General features: G+C 40.9%; 1 protein-coding gene across 3 annotated transcripts in view; it reads left to right on the top strand.

The window, feature by feature from the left end:
* Positions 1-12,477: 12,477 nt before the first annotated feature.
* Positions 12,478-24,015, top strand: part of SMARCAD1 (SNF2 related chromatin remodeling ATPase with DExD box 1) — a 45,722-nt gene continuing 34,184 nt past the window's right edge. The window contains exons 1-3 of one of the 3 annotated variants that reach the window (XM_075149581.1): positions 12,478-12,715; positions 13,043-13,266; positions 23,200-23,374. In XM_075149581.1, coding sequence (XP_075005682.1) covers positions 13,065-13,266; positions 23,200-23,374 — 377 coding nt within the window. In that variant the 5' untranslated portion in view covers positions 12,478-12,715; positions 13,043-13,064. Of the gene's footprint in view, positions 12,716-13,007; positions 13,276-23,199; positions 23,375-24,015 lie in introns of all 3 variants that reach the window. The other 2 variants (XM_075149579.1, XM_075149580.1) reach the window with 2 other exon arrangements.

The following is a 24,015-nucleotide window of genomic DNA, read 5'->3' on the forward strand; positions in this document are numbered from 1 at the left end:
ACTTAAACGCATCATTTTCTCAAACTAAGTCAGTATGACTACTGTTACAATTGAGGGCTCTAAGTCTCTGAAAAGCCTTAGCAGCAGGAAAAGGTGCGCCTTTCCGTTGCTTTTGCCTCGCGCATGACGAATCCCAGGGGCAGTTTCCTCCCCCTGCTGGCCATGAGAACCAGCTTGCTTCGCTTTCCACGTCAGCAGCATCCCTGATCCCACTCTCTCTGCTTAGGTGCTTGACGACCAGATTTCTGCCAGAAATGAAAACTGCCAGCAAGCCAAAATTTAGCAGAGAAGTCATTCTTTGGTACCGATAGCAGTGTCAAGAGATCTCTCCAGATTGGCACTCAAGCCATTAATGGAGCAGTAATGAAATTCTTGACGTTCAGATGATGGGAGCTTGACTTGCTCTGGTAGAAAATTCTGCCATGATTAGATTGTTTGACCAAATAGCCATAGAAAAGACAAAGACCTAAGAATATGTATTTTATTATTCTTAATTCTTAGTCTTTTTAAAGGAGAGAACGTACTGGAACTTCATTGGTTTATAAAGCTAAGACAGAAGTGACAGAAATGTTAATGACCTCACTTAATGAGTATTTGAAAACTGATCTATCAGCATAGCAGTGAGTTAGAAAACAAGGCACCATGGTACTTGCTAGGGAATACTTAACAAATATCCTCTTGGCTTTTGCAATGTAGGCAATACAATGTGTTTATTTGTGTATAATGTACCACGCCAATTAAGAGGCACATTTGTTTTCATCCCAAAAGGTTTATTCTGTTTTAATTGAAAATCTCAGCAAAGCCTTAAATGTGAAGCATGTCTTCAAAAACACCTATTAAATATTCCCCTTGCCCTGCCTTCCAAAAATAAGTGAATATAAAAAGTCAGAAATTGAAAACACTCTGGAGATTAACTCTGTGTGGTAACGAGTTCCTTTTGCGCTGGTTCTCACAGTGAAAAAGGGACCTTTTATAAACACGCGGTACAAGAACCAACCAGGAATAACATTGCATTTATACGGGGTCATGTCCATTAGTCGATAGCTGCTTTATGGACTGCTTTATCAGCTTGATTTCCCCACCTCTGGGGCTGAAGATGCATTAGCTGGATGATCTCTGTGCTCCAGCTCTTGGCTTTGCTGGGATCGCAGGAGAAGAAGGAAAGTCACCCTGTTTCAGTGCTGGCCATGGTTGTCTGTCTGTCTTTCTGATGTTCATCACAAAGTGTGGTTGGCAGCAGGGACAAGAAAACTTGTCAGCCCCAGCCCTTAGCAGACCAGCAAATATCTGACCTCAGCAACAGCTGCAGTTACTGTAAGGGGCTGTGAGCTCTGCCCGCAAAGCCGTGGCCTGTCTCGCCTTTTGTCCCTGTGTCACAAAGAGGCAGAGACCACGGAGGGAAGACGAGGCGGGCATGTGGAGGCAGTAGTGTCTATCTCTAGGAGCTGTAGTTCGATTCATCATAGCTGGAGAACCAGTGTCCTTATTCAGCATTTGCCTTTTCCTTCTTTTTGTTCTTACCTCAAAAGCAGGATCTGGGAATTCGGGGGTTTGTTACATCCCTAATAATCTAATTACAACCCATATTGTAAATAGACTCAATCATTGTTTTTTCTCATTTGAAGTATATACATATTGACTAAAGAAAACTGTAATGTATTCAAATCAACCGCACAGGCTTGTTTGCGTGATATTGTTGTCTTACATGGTAAAAATTAATTAAAAGGCTAAACTAAGGAAAGCCTCCATGAGGTCTACATGACTTTCTGAACCCGTGTTTTTCTTGTTAAAATCAGGTGCAAGAAGGCAGATTAAGAAGCAGCAAAAAGCATAGTAATGAACAGAGGAAGAAAGAGAAAGAATCATTAAAAAAAATGTAGCTTGAAGGGGCTGCAGGAGATCATCCACTCCTTTCTCTGCCCGAAGACAGGATCAACTATACCTATGTCAGCTTTGACAGATGTTTGCCTAACTGGTTCTTAAAAGTTTCTAATGATGATGCATTCACAACCTCACCAGATGTTATACTCCAGTGTTTAATTATCTCTATCGTTTGAAAGAATTTCTTAAGCCTAGTGCAATCACTACTTGTTCTGTTTTTCATGAAAATAGGGGACAGATGTTTCTCTACCTCTTGCAGTATCTTTCCATGTACTCGCAGATGTGTTCTCCTCGGTATTCCCTGCTTTATATTCAGCACGTCCCATTTATTTAATCTTTCTTTAAAGGCCATGATCTAGAGAAATGAGAATAAACAGAGGTCTTTTCTGAACTATCTCCAATTCAGCCACAATAAAAAAACGCTGGAAGTACCAAACTACGTCCCAAACTAGAAACAGTGCTCTTGCCTTACCGGGCACAGGGTACAACAGTTCTACCCAAAGAAAAGAGCAGTCTTGGGGATGTACTTGTTTTCATACAACCAAACATGGTGTTTCCATCTTTCATAGTGGCATGACCTATTAGCATTCCCAGATCTGCTTCTGCAGAATGGTTATGTAGGCTTTTTTTCTTCCTCAACTGTATTTGTGCTACTCTCTTTTTTTGTCCTGTGTGGAACCTGTGCTTTTTGCTGTTGCATAACATGTAATTTTTTCAAACAATTTATTTAATTTGCAAGATCACTTTGAATTTTAATCTTGACCTCCAGCATGCTTACAGTCCTGTCTCAGTTTGGTGTCATCTTCAAATTTGGTGTGTGCAGTGTGTATGCCTTGACCTGGGTTGTTAACACAAGGATTGGACAGAAGCCATGTGAACACACCCCATTTGATACATTCTTCTGTGCTGACCATTCACTATCGGGCCATTAACCAATTCTGGAGTTTACTCTGGATCGTGTTTCTACGGCTGACGGGTATGCTATAGGCTATCCCAAGTTATGGATATGTCATAATGACACACTGCAAGAAGCCTTACTGAAGTCAACATATATAACATTTGCTGTTTTCCCCATATTCATAAGCCTTCCTGCTCTGATTCAAAAGAAGTTAAATTGGTTTGACATTGCTTTTTCACAAATCCACGCTGGCTGTTGCTCCTTAGGGGGGTGTGTGGGGCGCGTGTGTGGGTGTGCATTAAGTGCTTATAATTCTTGGCATTTTATTGGCAAAATCATTCCCTCTCAATAAAAGTGTTTCAAGCTTCAGCTGGTCGTGCTGTGGCCCTGAAAATTATCTTTCACTTTAGAGTAAATACAAAATGTCACTACACAGATACTGACAGGAAATTGTCATCCTTTCCCCAAACGTGTGAAGCTTTCACTGTGTGCAAATAGTAAAATGCAGCCTAATATCAGTAATCGTTACTTGCGAAGTTTATAATAATATGGCAAAATCGAATTAAAAAGCAGTTACTATTAAAAATGTTATATAACTATGTCAGCTTTTGTAAATCCCAAAGCTTTAAACATAGCTTCTTAACAAGATTATCAAGTTTGGCAACAAGAAGTCAAAATATTTTTCTAATATTAAGATGTGTTTTTAGGAATAAGGCTTATTTTCCTGGAAAGCAAAATAAAATGAAACAAAGTGCATTGATCCAATTACAGAAACAGAAATGAAGGATGCAACACTGATCCTAGGAGTGGAAGTGCACCTGTATTTAATCTATTCCTGTATGCAAAATAAGGCATTTACAAAAACCTTTACTCAAGTTTTTAAATATCAAAAACTGAAGCAACAAATTATAGTAGGTTATAAAGAAACTCAAAGAAAGTATAAAAACATTGCAAAGAACTATTTAAGTTTTTCTTTTTGAAAAAGAACTGTTCTAAGTATATTTAGAGTTAGCCGATTTTTTTATCCCGTGCAGGCAAGGCTTCTTTTAGCACTCTATTTTCAGTAAAATGAGGTTTTAGAATTTAAAAGCATGAATTAAAGACAAAGGAAGGGGCATAAACTAACACGTAAATGTATCTAATGAAAGACTGTATATTCCTTGCTCCAGTGTCTTTGAGATTCAGAACAGTACGTGACAGAACTCTGTAACTGCTTATGCATTAATAATGTGCCAGTGAATAAATTTTATTCGCTTAAGGCCAAATTCTGCCTTGAAAGATACTCTTTCTGAAGTCCAGTTCAGTCCTCCTCTCTCTCAAAAGTAGTGGGGAAAAAATTACTGCATCAGGTTTTACAAATACAATTTGTAAAAAAAAAAAAGTATGTTTGTGCAAATGTGTATTTGTTTATGCATATTTATTTATATTTGTATTTATTTATGTATATTTATTTACGTTTGTATTTATTTATGCAAGCCCCTGTGCCATTGCTTTGGTGAAATATGGGGACAGTTATATGAACACTGGGACAAAGAACTTTCATATCCTGTTCATTTTTACTCTCTCAGCTTATGTACTACGCAATGTCAAAAATGCAACAGTATAGGAGAGCTACAGCACTGTAGCCTGACAGCAGTAAGCCAAAAAGTAAGCAGGCAAGCATAAATGGGAAACTTATTTGTTTCACTTGAGTCAGAAGGACTAAAATCTTTTTTGGCATGCACTTTCAAGCTTACCCTTCCTCACCAAATTGTTCCTTGAAGCAAAAAGTGATTAGTCAGTGATTTGCAAATAATATGGGAGGTCTCAGGTGCGGGTGACCAACCCAAGATCCTTGAGAATTATGTATGTTCAAACACTTCTGAACCTAAGTTCCCTTTAAAGTCCTGAGGACTGGCAAACTAATGTCCACTGGATCGCTATCACATTTAAAACCCTCATACTGACTAGTTTGCTTCTAAAGCCTTGTTATGGTTATTTTTTCAGCCATCAGCTATTGACTTTGGGCTTTTATGGATAGCCTTAACATGCTAGTAGTTTTCCTTGTAATGTACAAACTCTGAATATAGTATAAAGAGAGATAAAAAATGTGTTTATAAACAATGGAAACTGTCTTGCTGAAGAACTGTATGTCATTAATAAACTGTGGGCATTTTTTGCAATGTAACTTAGCAAATGAAGGTGCCATGTAGAAAAGTATCTTTGAAAAGTCTTCCTAAGGTTCTCAGTCTGGGTCCATTCTCAGCTTTACAGAGAGCAGCTTCAGCTCAGTGCCATAGCATCCTGTGGTCATCTGGTGAAATCAAACTCTACGCACATGCCTGGGTTTTCTTAGATATGTCAAGTTTCTAGCAAACAATTTAAGAACCGCTATAGCAGGTTTTGTCACCCACAGATCTGCATCAGAAGAAACTTCCCCAATTATTACACCAGGTTTTGTCATACAAAGATCTATAATGTAAGAAATGTCCCCAGTTTTTAAAACAACATCTTAACATTAGAATAGTCTTCAAAATGTAATCCAGTGTACTTCCTGACCAGTGCTGTTTTAAAAATAATGGCAAGGCTTACTACTTACTGTGTATTTCACTAGTTAATAACACCAGCAATTACTTATAGGAATAAGACATGTATGTCCCTTCTTATTGTTCCGAAGGTCATACATTCAGCAGTTCTGGCAAAACTGATTTTGATGAAGCTGCATTTTCTTCAAATGTATTTAACTCCTTAAGTATTAAATAAACAGCAACTACTGCTTTCCTTTCTAGCATAATTTTCTGACCCAATATTGATTCTAAGTGCTTAGGACATGTAGGATGCCACTAAATCAGGGGTGTTGAGGGAAGGCAAACAGTGCAGTAGATGATCACCCTTGACTATGCCCTATCAAGAATGTTGTAAATGATCTAAAGATAGTCGGCAGTCCTGCGGTGAACTCTGCATGGCTGATCTGCTGTGCCCAAATGCAAGTACAGCAGGAGCAGAACGAAATGTGAAACTTCCTGATTGTTCCAATGAAACCGATATTCCAGCCTCAGACAGATTTATCTACAACTCAGCATGTGCTTGTAAGGAACAGATCTGGACAGAAGAAAGTCCTCTGGTATAAACCATAGATTTAAATGTATTTCGTGAAACTGAGCTTTTCATCAGGTAACTTACCAGGCTAGTTCAGACTAGTCTGCTTTCATTTCTTAGAACAACAAGAGGACGTCAACTGTAGTATCATAAGGTCCACACCTTCAAGAGGTACATAAAATGGAAGTGGTACCAATCTTTGTAGCTGCCACTTACAATAAAATTGCTACTCCAACAGATATGGAAAGCAGTAAAGTTTTGTGTTTTTTTTTTTTCCCCTGGACTGAATCCCCTAACTTAAGCAATTATTCCAGTGCTGGTATTGCACACAGTTTAATTACTTCAAGATCATGAATGGTCTTTGAGAAAATATATAGCACTTTCAAAGTAACACTCACATTTTTGTAAGCAATCAATTGATAAATGTCTTCATATTTAGATAAAATAAATGTTTTCAAAATCTTATTTTATAAGTAGAAAGTATTTCTGGGAAAGAACTGGTGGAATTCTACTCTTTGTGCAATCAGCAACAGATTGGGCATTACTCCTTTGGATCAGTACCACTTAGCATGCTTCAGGAGCAACTCCTGCTTTGTGTAGGAAAGTTTGTAAGAATCATATTACATATGAAGAGCAAGATAGAGAAACAACAAGGAAAGCCTATCTAAGCATGCAGGAACATTAATACGTAATACCTGGCCAAAGAAGAACTCCCCTGATGTAGGCATGATCTTGCTGTGTTCCTTCTAAGACCTTACATATAGAGAGGTGAGGTGATGCCCCAGGAGAGCCTGACAGTGCTAGTTTGCACTCCTGACCACGGTACGCGATCATGATCCTTTAAGGTATCAAGTGCTGATGCAACTTCTCAGCACCTAATCAGTCCAGAAATGCCCTTTGGGCTTTTCTCTGAGATTGTTTTCTGAGAATAGCCCCCTGTTGCTCTGCTCCTTCCAAATACATACTCAACCCTCTCTCATCAAAATGGAGTTAGTTTAGACAGGAAAAAAAAAGTTCAGTTTGAATGCAAATGCCTAAGAATTGAAGTCTCCTAAGAGCTTAGAGAAAATTTAGCACCTTCCTTCTATAATTATTACTGTAAATAAATAATTTCACAAGTGGCAAAATGGCATCTTCAAATGACCATAGTTTACTACAGGGGACTGGTTGGCTGCTGTAACATTTAGCCCAGTTTCCTAAGGAGCACAAGCTTCCAGTCAGGCAAACTCTCCCTTCCTGCTCCCCACAAAAACTGGACATCCACATTTCAACCAAATTTGAAAGAGAAGCAGAAGTCCTCAAAATAAGTAGCAGTTCCTTGGAAGTGAAACTCAAAGAGGACAAGGCAGAACTTTTCTGTTCCGTGGTTAGCTGCTCGGCATATACAGCATGGTGAGGCAGCTCTCTTTGCTAGGTGAGGGTATCATGTGGGACTAAAATGGGGAGCTGGGACACTAGGTAGGGAGGGAGAGAGGAGGAGGACAAAGACCTAAACTAACCTTCAAACCTTTGTTTGAAGGACAAAGACCTAAACTAATAGGGAACCAAGCTTCATTGACTCTACTGTTCCCAAATAAAGTTGTTTACCTTCTCATTGAGCCATTACAAAGTAGAACAATGGCATACAAAGGAGCAGGACTACTTAAAATGCATGTAAGTGTTTGCAGGAGGAGGGCAGCGCAGCGTGGCAGGGCGGAAAGTTGTGCACATTAGGCTTGAGCATGCTGCCATTTCAATCTCTGGAGACATAACTACCATCTTTACTGGTGCAGAATCCCCTTATTCTACGATTAAGTACTGAATCATATTGCATATTTCTTCCGGAGCATCATGCTGGAAAACACATGACAGTAAGCCTCAAAATACGAAAAAAAAACAGTGGAAGTATCATAGATGCATAGTTTCTGACAAGACATAGCCATTTGAGAGCTTCCCAGTTTTTAACCTATGTTTAGCTTGATTTCTGAGATAGCATTTGCCCAAGTGAATGAAATGGGTAACAAGCACAATGTCCTAAATTCTACAGTCACTTTTTCTCTCTCTTGTTTCTTAATCAAATACATATAAAACCAAAAAGAGCAATTGACTACTTCAGAGAAGTGGAGGAAATTAAAATAACTAAGTTGTGTTTATTTTTTTACAAATAAAACAAACAAAAAAATTATTTTCTGTAAGATCAATCTTGAAATAATAGTGCCTGAAATAACCTCAGGTGAGAAAAAAAGACACTGGAATAACACTTTCCTAGTAAACATGAACCACACTAGACACTTGTAAAGTATCTTCAGACACAAAAATATGAGACTCATGTAAAGTAATACCAATACAAACCCAGTCATACCACAAAACAAGTCTTATCCTCTTATTCTTCCCCAAAGGGTGTTCTTTTTTATTGTCTGCTGAATAGAATAAGCTGTCTATTCAATGGACAATAAAAAGGAACACCCCCTTGGGTAAGAGAGAAAAGACTCAGCTCTGGGACAATTCCGACCTGAGGCCTTACTCTGTAATCACTGTGCAGCTCACACATCAGAATAGTTTGGATATTCATATATTTAGGTATGTTGAAGTTGCTACAGCAACGCCATGTACTAAGTACAACTCCCATCGCTTTTCCAGCTGCAGCTGAACTAGTTTCAACATTTTATTAGATTTTTTCTTTTTTTTTTTTTAAATTTATGATCAAGTACAAACCCATCTACATTTGACAGCTTGTCTTGTTGCTCACAATTTATAACAAAGCAGAAACACTTCCCACCAATCCTATACAATATTTGGGGGCAAGCCCCAACAGATGTGCTATGAGGATCTATCTGTGTCACAGACCCTGTTGATTTTATACCACAGTACAACTTCGGTGTGTTCTCACATCATAGTTAATGTAGACTTTCCCCCCTCACTTTTTTTTTTTAATACAAAACAGCACCCCTACCAATATTCCTTGAAGTGATAGGGCACAAAAAGGGCATGAATCAAAGATGAAAGAACAATAGTTGAAACAAAAAAGACTTGTTAGGAATGGCTATAGACACATTTTGTCTTGGCTCATTGTTTACTAATGAACAACAATTTTACTAATACCTTGTCAATTTGTAAACTGTAACATAAAATGCGACTCTTTGTATCCCGACAGATTTTAACTCTTAATATCAAACCCTTAAAATTGAATTTACTTTTACTAAAGATAATGCAAATTCAATTTGCATCAATTTCAAAAAGAGTAATTTTAATCTGATATTTTTGTTTTCTTTTGCTCCTCTCAGTGTTTGGGCCTTTATTATATATCACTGCTCTATAAACCTTCATAATTATCTCAGGAGGCCTACGTACCATCTGGTATGCTCTTCTCTATCACTAGCAACAAAACCGTCGCTTAAGTAAAAACAAGTCAAATTTAACATCTCTAATGTTGCATGTAAAGCAATTCTGTATATAAATAGATTCTTTTCAAATTTCTGCTACTTTCTTGCAAAAAAATCTCACAAATCAGCCTTCAAAACAATAGCAGACAGCAATCTGTCAGTTCTCCAATAAGCACGAGCTGTTTAACCGGTGTCATTGGCACCTCAAAAAAGACCTTTTGCCTGCCTTGCTTGCCAGGAATTCACGATAGCTTGTTAATAATACTAATACCTACCAATTACCTAGTCTTTTCAAGTTCAAAGCACTGTAAAAAACTGAAATAATCTGCTGCAGCATTTTCTAGGTTCAGGCTAATTCCTGTTAACACAATGCTTTTAAAATCTGACATGTTCTGGAGTGTTGAATTTAATCCTTTCATTTTCACTGTTTTCTTAGCTTGTACTTGCTTTCTCTCCCAAGTTCTGGATTTTTTTTTTTCCCCAAGGCTGGTGGTCCTGACTGCCTTGCTGAGTCACAAATACAGACTAACCTGAGTGTACGCTCCCCTTTACACTTGCTTTCTCCAGTTTCATCTTTCTTTTCTCAACTCTTCTATTATTACTCTTTCAGCTTTTCAGCTTTACAGCCTATGCGTCTCTGTACATTTACCATAATTGTTTGACTGTGTCCTCAAAGTCAGTCAAGCAATGTGGCTTAACATCTATCACACGTGTATTTTGCTATCCTCTCCTCATGGAAAGAGTGGTCTAAGCCTTGTCAGGATTCTTAAACTATAGATATTTATATGTGTTGCTGTAAATTTGTGTGAGGCAATCACATCAGAGATGCTAACACCAGTACTAACACTTTGCAAAGAAGCTGATGAGATTTGTGATGGTTATCAGGTCCAGGAAGGAGCTAAACCCACATGCTCAAGTGAAAGTGTCCTCATGGTCCATCCTTTTTCCTCCTATAACCCTCGCCCAGCTTAGCTTCTGATGTACCTACGAACTGCTTTATTCCCATTTTGGGGGATAACTTGCCTTTCAAGCGGGTGGAATTTCAAGTTGGTAGTAACCCAATCCTGTGCTGACAGGCAGATCCCTCTCCCCTTTTCAGACTGACCTGCTGTTTGCATTATTTATCTTAGATATGAGTTGCAAAGCAGAATTCTCCTATAAAAGCCCTAGACCAGTCGCCTTTTTATATGTCAACAGTGTCTCTCACCCAGAGACTCATCCTTCTCCAGTACAATTTAGCCCTCCTCAGAGGATTACCTCAGATGAACTCTGCACCATCTACTGTTCCACCACCAGCCTCGTCTGTAAATCCACCTGTGCCTTGGCTGTAAATCCGCCTGTGCCTTGGCATCTACCTCCGCGGGGGAAATCTGTCTTCTGTTCAATTTACATGTTCAGCTGCAACTTATTATTTGAATTTGAGATTAACACAATGCAGCTTCCAACCAATTTCAACTCCTCTGCTATCCAAATATTGGATTAATATTTGATTTGGAGGCAACACATCTTCACTGGAGCTTGACTTGGAAAGGGGTTCCTCCAAATCCTTTTGCTCCTCAAAGCTTATCTGCCTGTTCAGTACTGAGTTTTATTTCCTCGCTTTAGCGGACACCAAAATGGCAAACTCTTCTGCCGCAGCCCTGAGGCTGGAGTAAGAAGAGACACTACTGATAAATACATGAGATGGGTTTGTCACTTAGATGTGTGAGATCGAAGAGCCTTTGAAACCCGTACCACTTCTCCTTGCCATTTGTCTGATGGAAAGGGCAGGAGAACTGGAATCAGGTATAAATGAGTCGAACCAGCTGCTCGTGCTGGGTGAATGTGACTATCGAGCACCACAATGTGTTGTAAAAGGCACAGTGGCAAAGGGAGCACCAAACAACTTCCATGAGAGCCCCCCTCAGAAAACCAAACTTTATTATAATGATGATTCAGTATGACGTAGCCAAGACCTAGATTTGCTGACTATTGGTGATAGAAACTAATTTTGATAGAAAGAAATTTCCAGGTAGAGGTAATGGATGTGTAGGTGGCGTTTCTGGAAATACCTGGATCACTTCCAGCTTTCAGGCTGTAGCAAGTTTGTCAGACAACACAGTCAGCCCTGCCTCCACGCAGCCTGGTAGTAAGTAACGCTGACAGTGGCACATAACCTAGTACAGCACAGCCATGACTCTCACTCAGGCATTTGGGCTACTGCAATTTAAATGGCAAATAGCGTCAACGGTGAAGGAACTCTCTGCAAGCCCGGTGCTACAGAGCTGGCTTTTCTTCCGTTTTTCTGTTAGCTAGCACAACCTCTCTAGAATGTCTTTAATAGCTGCTGCACCTGGCTCCCCAGCATAATACTTATTTATTTCTGCCAGGCCTCGAGGCACTTTATTTCACAGGTGGCTAGTATCTGAAGGACAGATGTGTAAAGGTAGTTTCAGTACGTCTCTGTCACTTACAGTATTTAAGAACACCACTTCAGCCCTGGCCACACTCTCAGCGCAACGCCAGCTAACCCCACGGGCCTTTGCCTGCACAGACCACGCTGCCTGCGCACCACCGCCATCTGGCATTGACTGACATCCAGAATCAGGCAGCGGGTCCTGACCTAGGACTTCAAAAGGAGGTGGTTTTCCAACTATTCTGCCAAAGGGACACAATCCTGGAAGCATGCCTAGGAGCCTGGGCTGAAAACTGCCCTAAATCCTGTGTTCTACGGCTCCAGAGCTTTTATGACAGTCTTCTCACAGCCCCCCACCCACACTTTTCAACTTGGGGGTGGGGTGGCAGGAGAGGAACACGCAAGCATTTGGTACCATAATGGCATTCACGCAGTACCAGGGGCTGGACGCTGCAAATCTACTTGGCCACCGCGGTAGCGGAACTGCGTGAGGCGGCAGTGAAAGCCAAGCCCCCGGACGAGGCGCAGCCCCCGGCGGGGCAGGCCCAGCTGCCCGGAGAGGACCGGTCCCGCCGCCGCCCTGCCTGCCCAAGCCCCGCGGGAGCGCCCACACGTGGATGCGAGACCTCCGTGAACCCGGAGACCCCAGGGGACTCTCAGGAACCGCGGCCACCCCACGGGACCGCTGTGAGGCCGGCGCCGGCGCCGCCGCCCCGCTCCTCCCCCGCTCCCGCGGAGACCAACGGTCGTTCCGCGCGCGGGGAAGGAACCAGCTCGCGCCGGTCTCGAGGGAAAAGGCGCGAAGGCGCACGCGCCCGCGCGCCCCGTCCGGGCGAGGTGATTGGTGGGGAGGCGCTGACGTCATAACCGAGCGCCGACGCCACCGCGCATCGATTCTGAAGGGAGCGGGCCGTTGCCGCCGCCATCGGGGAGCGTTGTGCTCCCCGCTGCCCGGGCAGCCTCCCGCCGCCCGCCACCCCCTCCCTCCCCGCCGCGGCGGCGGTCAGGTGCCTCGGGTGGCCGGCCCGGCCCGCTGCCGCTCCCTGCCTTGCCCGCCCGCGGCCCCCGCGCCCCGCCGGTGTCGGCCCTGGTGGGCGGCAGGTGCGTGCGGGGCCCGTCGCCGGGGCGCGGGGGGTGCCGGCCGTCGTGGGGGGAGGGGGGAGGCCGGGGGAGTGGGAGGAAGGGGGTGGGCAGGGGTGGGCAGGTGCCTCCCCGCTGCCTGACAGCGTCGCTGGCCTCCCGTTTCCGTGGGAACGGGGGCGCGCGCTCGGGAGCGCCCGGTCGGCGGGGCCCTCGGGCTGCTCCCGTGGCCGCCGGTCACTTGTCCGGCGTTTCTGTGAGCTGTACCTGCTGAGTCCTGCCGCCTCTTCCCTCTTCCTGGCTTCTGCCACAGAAACTGCCCAGTCGAGCCCGTCTTCTCTCCTGCAGACAGGAGCCACCGGTTAAGAATATGAGTCTCTACAACTTGGACCGCTTTCGCTTTGAGAGGAAGAGAAAAAACGCGGAGCAGGAAACTGTGTCTCCTTCGGCAGCCCAGGCGCAGGCAGCTCACTCTGCTGCAGCGGGTGGTGCTGCTGGAGGGGATGAGGATGAAGCTACGGATGACAGCAACAGGCCAGATACTCCAGCTTCGGATGTGGCAGAGATAACTGGTGAGTCAGGTGTTTTGCAAGTAGCATGAGAACAGTGTAGGTACTTCACTTCCAGAAATAAAACAATTACTGTCTTTTTTTTCCCCCCTCTTTTCTTGTTTTACCAATGTGCTTTTCTGTGCGCACATATTTCACAGCAATTTCCACAAAAGTATCCTTATTTGCAACCGTGCTTGCTCTAATTGAACCTGTGCATTTACAGTCAAGTCAGAAACCTCTGATAGCTAAAGCCGAAATGATTTTTTTCAGTTGTGTAAATAAGCTACAGTTTAGGTGTTTAAAGTATGTTATGTTTGCCTATTTATTAATTATCTTTACTGATACTTATTTTTCACTAACATGGCATTTCAGGGTTTTCAAAGGAAAAAAAAAAACTCTTAGTTGTCTGATAATTGCAACACTACATAGACTTAACTTTTTTCACTACAGTCCTAGGCTAATGCAATGTGCAATATCACAGATAAAACTGAAAAGAAAGAAAACAGTTTCTTCTCAGTTGGGCCTGGTTTTGTAAAGAGCTGAGAAACCTGCTGCTGATTGCATTAATAGTTTTGTAGCAGTGTTTGTTCCCTCTTCTGGCAGTAGCTTGTGATTTTCATGGAAACGTGAAAACCTTGCTTGTGTAGTAATTTACTGGTTTGTCTGACTGATACACTGGAGATGTGCTGTTTCTGTTCAGATTCATCAGTTAATACAAATAAAGAACTGTAGCGGCTGTCAACTGCGTAATCACATTCACCGGTAGCTTTTCTGTTACTGAAGGAGTAAGAACGGAAGAACAAAAATTATTTGTGGCTGATTATTTTATATATTTCGGACATTCCGTATAACTTCTGATACAGATGTCAAGATACAGGTGTTCTTGGAGAGATCAGACAAACTTTGACTATGCATTTAGTCAGTAATGGAGCAACAGTATCAGTTGTTGTTGTTTAACTACATTTCTTTTGCATACAGCTTTCCCTTGGTGGAAGGCAGTTTATCATAGTACTTTATCTCTGCGATAACAGAGAACCTTTCATGTACAAGGAGGCGTTCTTCTTTTAAAGGTGAGCCAAATCGATATTATAGTAGATTGATACTTACTATTCCATGAATTTTGGTTTTATGCAGGTTGACTGTTTTCAGTTGACGGGAGTGCTCTCATGTTTACATTAGTAAATATCAATCAGTGCTTTATGTTTAAAAAAATATACAAAACCTTTAAATCTTGGCTTGAGAGTTGCCAGTCTGGAGTTAAGTAGCCTATCTACTAGCAGAGAGGATGTTTTGGTGGCAGGGGGAACTTAACACAAGAAGCAAGCAACTCTTAGTTGTGGCTTCTGCATGTGTGTGCTTTGTGATGGATTGCGTGAAAAAACTGGCGCTCTGCGGAAGTGCACTTTGGAACAGGTGTTGTCTTCCTGTTTGTGGTAGGTCACTGTCCTGTGCAGTGTAGGAGCTACTGAATGCAGGTACCCTTGTTTGACGGTGAACGTAGATGTGAAGTAGTGGATGGTGCTGCTCGTTTTGTGGCTTGATTTGTCTTTGTGATTTTTTTTTTTTAATATTATATTTTTTCCTTTAATCTGCCTGTGGACTTGACTTTGTCAGTGGAAGCATGTAGGTAGACCATAACTACCAAGGCCAACAAACTTTGGACCTTGTTGTTTTTCAAAATACTGGTGTCCCTTGGCTTATATTCTACAAGGGTAGGACTGAGGAGGAGAAGGAGTGTAATAACCAATTTGGAGGCATGAGTATGAGTTTAGATATGAGGTAATAAAAGGAAAGATGAAGGGCAGCCTAAAAGAGGAACTGTTGTGGAAGGCTGAGAAATTGTGAGGAAAACAAGTGGGAGATGATGGTAGCCACTAGTAAAACAGAGTAGAGTAGAAGTGCAGCCAAAATTGTGGTAAGTGGCTGACTTAAATAAGAGTCCATGGACACAGATGCTGGTGTAGAACTGGGGTGCTAATTAACATTTAAAATTTAGATGTAATTACTAGTACTTTGCATTTACATAATGCTTTATCTTTCACAGATATTGAGTGTTTAAAGAAGGTGGAGTGGTTTGGTGACTTTTTCGCTTATTTGCATATCATTGTTATGTAACCCATTTAAAATAATTAATTAACCATTTTAAAAATCAAATAACATTTTCTACATCTGTAGAAGTTAACTGAAAATAAAACACTCAAATTTTGTCTGCAGGTTGTGAGGCACTTAAATATAAAGGAGGAAATAGATTTGATTAGCAGATGCCTATCCTCCTTGTTTCCTAATTAGCAACAGGAAGACAGAAGTTTTCGTGCTTTGGGTCAGATAAAATGAACAGCTATTTTGTTTTTTTCTTGAATTATCATGGAAAAGGTACAGAGCTAACCAGCTTATGGCACTGTGTGCTCTCTCTGCTGCTAAATACATAAGTCAAAGTATGGAGCTGTTTTGTACAAGAAGCAGTTTACACCAAGTTAACTAAAAATAACTTGCCCTAATGCTCAATAAATCATGTGAGGACAGCAATTACTCGTATTTCTTCTGAAGACAAACACAGTGGATTCACAAAATACTGGTACATGAAACTGGGGAAACAAGAGGAGAGTGTTCTTTATTTCACAAAAAAAAAAATTAAGTAGCTGATGGCTTTTTTGTCCTATTTAATTTGGTATCATGCAATCATATTGTGTATGTAAAAAGAATTTTAAAATCAGACTTTTTCCTTCAGGAGCCCAAATGGTTCAGTATAATTTCCTAGGGATTTCTTTGGATTTCTGTTTTGTCACGTGTCCCGAAATATGCATCTAATGAAAAATATCATTGTTTTAATTTCATTCATCTTGGAAAAAAGAGTCAGATGATGTCTCTTGTGTCATGAAACACCATTATCTTTTTAGCTAATTTTTTTGTTTTGTTTTCCCAGAACAAACTAATATTGGTAGATTGTTCTACGCTCTGGGTATGTACATGTGTAATGCTTCTTGTTGCTTTGTATTGAACATACATACCTTACGCTTCAATAAGCAATTTGTAGTATGATGGCCACAAGAACTGGTTGTCTTTATACACTTGTGTACATTCAAAATCATGAAGGCTTGCAGTGGCTTTGCAGCCATCACTTAACTGAGGGATAGGAAGCAACTATGGGGGCAGTTATCAAATTATATCTGAAAGATACCTCTCTAAAGAGTTGGAAAAATGCATTGGAGTTGTTTACTACAATTTTCTGTAAAAATTAGTATTATTTACTAAATAATACGCACATTTGGTTTCTATTAGTCTGTTAGGAAAACAATGAAGCTATCTTCTTAATTTTCAGTTAGATATTTTTAATTATGTAAATAGCCTGGTCTGCTAAGATAATGAGATTGTTCCAATTGTAGAAATGGAGCAGAACTGTGTTAGAACTATACAAATTAGAATAATTACGATCATGAATTTCAAAATGAGATTTGTATTCAAAAAGCATGCTTACAAAGCTTCAACAATGAATTGAAATAAAAGTTGTAGATGAAATTAAACTACTATGTATAATCCTGTTATTAATGGTTGATTTTGTTGATATCCTCTCTGTATAATTCACATATATAACCCAAATGACTGCACTGGCAGGTTACGATGTTCAGAGTGTCACATCATTCACTTGCACTGGGACTGCTTTTTTTGTTCTCATCTGTTATTATTTTTCTTTATGATCTGAGGAAGTCATGTCTTTTGCTTATGTCACAGTTCGTAGAGTATAATTCTACTTAAAGCGTTTCTGGAAAAAACTAATGACACCAGTACCTAGTGAACTTTTCTGAGGATTCATGGGAAGATATGTTGAAGTAATCATCATTTTTAAATGGTCTCTTTAAGAAGCACCTTAGAGTAACACTGGTATTTAGGATTATTTTAGCAAATGAAAGGGACTTCCCTTTGAAAATGGAATATTAATTAGCTTATAGACTTGAGCAGCATGCATTTGATACTGCTTTCCAAAACTAGGTGGAAATTACTTTCCATTTGACAATGTTTGTTGTGCAGTGTCAGTAAATGTGGTAAGCTTCTAAGTATTACCTCAGTTTTGTTTTTATTTGGGAGAGAAGAGGCTGGCTTTCTCTGTGTGATGTATGGTTTGTGTAGGAGGTTATATTTAGAATTATAGGGCAATGTATTATGGCTCTGCACTAGGTATATGCTTTCCGGAAGACTGTAGTGAGTATGATTTTTAAAAAAAAAAAAAAAATTTCAAGGTGAAGTTTTTTCAAGAGGAGTTGAAGCTGTGCGTTTACTGACTAAACTAAACAAAATATTTGCTCTAACATCATGAGTTATAGTTTTTTTATATAAATATAGTTATAGTTGTGTTTGAGTACCTTCATCTGTAACTTAACGTTGTCTCCATATAATCATAGACAGTTTTATCCGGTTATTCTCATGGAGTCTCTTTGTATGATAGCAAAAATCAGTTGTTGTTGGGTTTTGTTTTTGTTGTTTACCTCTCCAGTTAGGGATACTTATGTGTTTTCTTATTTCTGGCCTTAAGAGTCAAACACTTGTCTTATGATTGCAGGCATTCCTTAATAGTCCTTTTTAATCGCCTGTGATCAGGAAGCTCTGCCTCCAATAATTACATGCTGTGGCAATAACTGTTTAATCTGTTACTGCTCTACAAGGTTATAATTTGCTCTAAATATGAGGACTTCTTATTACATATGTGATTTCTGCTGTCTCCCCCCTCCCCCCCTTGTTAATAAAGGATTCTGTTCAGTGGAATAGGTGGAGAAGGGGGAGAAGGAAATACTGCTTTTTTGAGAGGGAAAATGCTTTTTCCAGGCAACTCGGCATTCCACAGGTGTAGGATTTAGGAGTTGTCATGAAGACTGGACAGTGGTTGCTATTTAAAGTAAAAATAAAAAGAGAAGTCGCCAAGTGAAACAGTAAATACTCTTTTTATTTAAATCTAAACCTCTTCCAAGGTTTTTATTGTAAAGGATAAAATTATTTTTAAGACCGTGTTATTTTTGTAAACTTCCTTGGGGTTTTTTTTGTTTTGTTTTGTTTTTTTTTTAATGCAGTAAGGATGCTTCTAAGCAAAGCTGTCATGAGTACCTGTCATTTGCATGTCATGCAACTTGCAGGAGGCATATTTTTGGAATATAAGCTACCTACAAGGCAAAGATCATGAAAACTGGCTTGATCAATTCTGTTAATTCAGTAGAGTTGTGAACTTCTCATGTTTCTTATAGACCTGTTTTGATATTTCCATTCACATCTTTTTGTGCATCTCATATTTCTGTCCTGTTGTGATAGCCCTTGCTCAGCTAGCCCAACTTTATAACCTTCAGAATTTTTCTGCTTTATTTTTCTTGGCTAGAGAGGAATTACTGAAATAAATTTGCCCACAACTTTATGTTTAAATCTAATAAAAATGTTTGATACATTCAAAGGTCTCTCTTGCTGTTCTCCTGTATTCATCTTAAAACTTACGTGGTTTTCCGATAAAGCAAAGCAACTGTGTCAGGGATAACACATCTCCTTCCAAACATGCATAGACAGAAGAAGGTACCGCTGAGGAATTTTCTACTGCCAACACTTTAGTCTTGGTTGCAGGGAGGCCTGTCTTGGGACAGTATGTTGCTGCTTCAGAACTTGTAATTTTTAGGCCTTCCTAAGTTTACACATGTATGGGCTTTTCAAGATAACAAGATTACTTTGCAAAGTGAAACTTCTGCCTCTTCTAAAAATCATAACCATAATCCTCTCTCATGTTTTGAAAGTGATAGAAAAGGTTTACATTTTTATGATAACTCGATTAAAATTGAGGCATTTCATCACAGACGAAGGAATTCGACACCATGCAGCTCATTTCTCCATTTGATTATCGGATGAATTTATTCTAGCCTCTTCTGTGTCTAGTCTCTGCGGCAAATCAGCTTTGAAAACTGCCGTTATGCTCTGTAGTAACTTGACTCAGCAAGTTTCTGCGTTAATGAACAGAGGCAGAAGAAACTCTCTTTAATTCCAGCTGAAATTACGGTTCCAGAGTTAGCAGCTGAGAAAGCACCACTGGTGTTTGGATTATGGGCATGGGAGTTTTAAGAAAGGATTGATGTGCTAGAGGGGAGAGGATGCCCATGTACTGTATTTGCATTATGAGGATGTAAAATACTTTTATGTGAGGACTTATACTGACAGTTGTATCATTAAAACTCAACTCTCCCAGGAGTGTTGTAGCTGACTGTCCTGCACCTTCCCTGTGTAATTGTTTTGGTCTGTTTTCTTATTCATGATTCAAAGCTCTTTGGTGTAGGAAATGAGCGTGGAGATTTTTTTTCACCCATCCACCACCCCAATTCAAAGTATATTACTGTCTGTTGTCCTTCACTGAGGCTCTTAATAAACCATAGCTATTCTCTCTCTAATTTTGTGGTCTCTTCTATCTGTTCTCTCTTGCTCTGTGTTCTCACCCATCTTCTTAGAACGTAAATCAGATACTGTCTGGGAGTGGGGAGCTCGTTTTTATTCAATACCAGCCACATAGGTGGTACTTGTTGTGTCATCTCACGAGGTAAAAGGCTCGTCTTCGCACAGAGACACAGTGGCGGGTGCGGGAGCCCGAATAAGCTAATCGGAGGAATGGCCCCTGCCCTGGCTTCTCCCAGAGCTGTCACAGAAGGGCTGTCAGCCCCATGAGTTGTGGGTGATGCCCATCACCGTGAGTCAACAGCAAGGCTGTTGGGAGCACCGTTCAGGCTGGGGGGGATTGCTACCTTTGGGGGTATGGGACTCATAAGATGCAAGTAAGAGCTTTTTAGGTTTGCACAAAACTTGCTATGGGATGTTTAAGGGGAGGCACAGAAGGTGGGTAAGGGGAGGAATCAGAGTGGTTTGAAGAGGAACAAGTGTGGGGAAAACAGAGGGGTAAGGGGATAACAGGGGTCGGTTGCACGTAGACAGGTCATTATACACCTGATCATGATCACCATAGTTAGTCCTGTTTTCTTGTTAAATTCCTCTTTTAGCTACTTTCCTGGGTGAGGGGAATCAATTCTGTGTGCATGGGGGTCTAAGTGCCAGCAGCTGGAGGGACCAAAGTGAGTGGAAAATCAGGTGACAGCCAGCGTGGGCTGCGGAGGCCCGCGTGTCTGCGGTGCCACCCCCTGCACAGCCCCTGTGGAGGGAGCGGGGGTACCAGGGGACGAGCCAGCAAGGAGGTGAAGCGGCCTGGGAAGCCGGAAGGGTCTGAGTTGCCCATTTGTGTGTGGGGCAGCCCGAGACGAGGGCTCCCGGTGCCAGCCGCCGGGTAGAGGGTGGAGAGATGCACGGCGTGTGTGCCTGCGAGCCTGTGCAAGGGGGTCTGTGCTGACCACCGGAGTGGGGTGTGGGCCCTGGGGGCTCCTGTGCTCTGGTGCCAGCAAGTGAGGAGACTGAGGCTTCATCCTGGGTGGACTGGGTGTCTAAGGCCAGCAACTGGAGGGGCTCCCCGCTGTGTGTGTGTGTTTGCTGCCAAATGGACCTTTGTCCTGATCAGCCAGGAGGGGAGCGGGAGGTGGCCGTTGTTTCTGTGCCCCTGGTTCTGGAGCAGAGAAGTGAGGGCGGGCTGGATGGCAGCAGCAGCAGATAGGAGGTAAAACTTGCCAGTCACCTGGGAAGCAGATTCTTCTTTGACACGAAAGACAGACAAACCCCTTCTTATTAAACCTGGTCAGTAAGAAATATGGAAATGTCAGATTATAGAGGTTTTAAGATGGAAATCAAAACATGGGTTTCTCTGCTAAACAGGATGCTGAACCAAGACGGTTCTTACTTGTAACTAACTCTCTGACAGACTGTGATGTTTCATGAATTAAAAGCTGAGATGACAATAATTATGTGCTCTTCCTTCTTCACGCTCCTCTGTTTCCAAACTGATGGACTAATGCCTGGTTAGAATTGTGTTTCGTATTTTCAATAGGATTTTTCCTATGCATAGCTAAGGTTATCTGAAGACTTAAGGCTTCAACGATTGCTTTTTTGAACTGTTATTGAACTCTTGTTTACATTTCCTCATGGATATTAAAGCAGTTTGAGTTACACTCACTCCCATCCCTTTAACCAGTGTTAAGCTCCATTTTCAAGTTCTTTTCTTCCTTTTCAGTAGTGCACTATGTAACATTTGGTACCGTGGTTTTTTTTTTTTTTTCGTTTTTTGGGTACCTTTCCCTTTCAAAGCCAGTATCACCTCATAGTCTCCTGTGTCAGCAAATTGCTTGTACTTTTGGGATTTATCTTTGTTTCCATCAAATGCTGCCACAGTGAATTATTTTAAATTTATTTTCTGCAAGATTACTTTCACACAGAAAATGTTCTCTGCAGCTGTCACGTTCTCTGCTCCATGTGTTGTTCTTCCTGTCTTCAGTCATATACCTCTAGGGTCCATAATTTGTCTGGTCTTAAACAAAGTTACTCGACTTACCAACTATGCTTTCTTTCCAGCACTGGCTATAAAAATGGTAAAGTGGTAGAAAGGAATGAAGTCTTGAATGTGTGGGACTACTGCACTAGGTCAGGCTACGTATGGTGCATGGCTCATAGCTTTCGCAAAACGCCTTGAGTGCTTTTCTTCAATTACTGACATGAAATAGCACACTTAAGAGGTGGCAATTGCATCCAAGTATTTAGTTCTGTTTAATGCAGGTTTAAAGACAGAAGAGCTAGAAGCTGCACGTTTAAGTCTACGTGTATCAACTAAAAAGGTTTTTTTTTCCTTAGGGTTTTCTAAAAATGGTAGCAGAACTGTTCTAGCCTCCGTAGGCAATGGATTGAACCGTGTGTTTTACCTTGCCTAGGCTTATATGGGAGCATCAGAGTTTTAGTTAGAACCACCTTGAAATACACAATATATGCAGTTAGATCGTACTGTGCTGAAAGAGGGCGATAGGCCAAAGTCTAATAAAGCGTAGGCTTTTTGATTTTGTTTTACAGTGTTCTAATCCTCTCTCTGCTTCAGGTTCAAGACCTATTTTGTATGTCAGGTTTTGTGTAGATTTCCCTGTGTGATCATGTTTTCCCCATCTAGATATATGCATGGAGTTGTTTTCAGGTGTAGCTGACATTGGGGGACTTAATCATGCATTATTCGTGACTAATTCAGGAATTATATGAATAGACTGGCTGCTTATGCTTTTGGTTGTCTTACAAGCATGTTCAGAACTGAAAAGTTAATACAAGCTAATGCACGCATAGTGGGTCAATTTTGCAAGTGTCACTGAAGGTAGTACATGATTTGTGAGACGTCTTCACAGTGACATATCCTGATTATATATAGATTATCTATATCCTGATGCTTCATATATAACACAAAGCATCCTTCCGTATGCTAAGTTTCCTTGTTAAGAATCATCTGGAGCATAATGTGGAAAAGACTGGCTAAATAGATTGTATCTCTGTAGGAGTTGCAACTTACCTGTCAAGTTCCTCGGTGTAGCTTCCTAATTTTCTGCAGTATAACACTGACATTTCCTTTCTGAAAAGCTATCAAGACAAGCAGATCATAAATCAGCCATCAGATAGACCAGTATGTTTCTATCCATGTCCTGATCAGCCTGGAACTAGTTCAGAGGATTTTGCTGATTACTCATTTTTCCAAAAATAAAAATGTATTTATAAGTAGTTATTAACCTAAAATATACGATCTCTGAAACTTTGTGGTGTAAAAATTATTTGTTTGATCTAAGAGGGCTGAGGATCTTTTGCCATCCTAAATTTTTTTTTGCCATCTTAAGATCTTTGCCATCTTAAATTCTACTTTAAGGAATACAGCTTACAGGAATTTTGCATGCATAAGGATGTGAGTTCTGTTTAAATGGTTGTTGTGTACAAAGAAGAAATCATAGCTATCTGAATGCTCCAAGTACAGATAAATATTTGAAGTCGTAAGTCATAAGTCATTGTCTCCTATCTTTTCTCCTATTGATATGGCTTGCACAGGGTACTCCGCCATCCCAGAAACTCCTGAAGCCAAGAGGACGAGGAAGCGATCTTATTTCAAGCATCGAAGAGGGGTACAGTTCCTAGATGTGTCTTCAGACAGCGAAGATGAAGAACCAAGAAACTTCAGTGCTGCAAAAGAAAACAGGGCTCCAAGGAGAGATGCGGTTGTAATGTATGCTTTAAGTCAGTTTTCTGTAATGTTTTTGCAACCTAGTGTGATGTTCTAAATTGAAATACTGAATTGAAAATCAGAGGCTAGGTTGTGCTTTACTGGTTTTGTGATTTACCTGTCCCTAACTAAACTTTACTGGATTTCCAGGGAGGAAGAATCCAGCTCTTAAGCCATTTTCTCAGAAAAGGCACTGACAAGGGAGGAGTCCTGTGGTGTTGAATGATACGTGATGTTCATTATACGTTTGTGCATTTGCGCCTCTGAAATCCTTTTAATGGCACTTGAAAGTTTAACCACAAAATATTTGCTTTATTAGTTTTAAACTGTATTAGAGTTGATTTTAGCTCCTTTTTTTTTTTTTGTAATGAAGCCATAGTGGACAGGAAAGCAAGTAGTGCTTCAGTGTGTAGTATAAGAGTTCCTGAGCTGAAGTTAAATATTAGTTGCATGATGAGTTTGCTATGCTTAGTGAAAGCTTTTTCTTTTAGTGATTTGGAAATTTATATTTTTGAATAAGCTGGGAGAGAAGAGAATAGTGTGCAAGAGTCACTTGGATGGGTGCTAAAAAGACAGCATTGAGAGTGCAGGAGAGACAAGATGTAGACAGACATCTCGCACAACCAGTTGGAATGGTTTAAAGA

This window comes from Calonectris borealis, chromosome 4 (assembly GCF_964195595.1).
Source record: "Calonectris borealis chromosome 4, bCalBor7.hap1.2, whole genome shotgun sequence".
Lineage (NCBI taxonomy): Eukaryota > Metazoa > Chordata > Aves > Procellariiformes > Procellariidae > Calonectris > Calonectris borealis.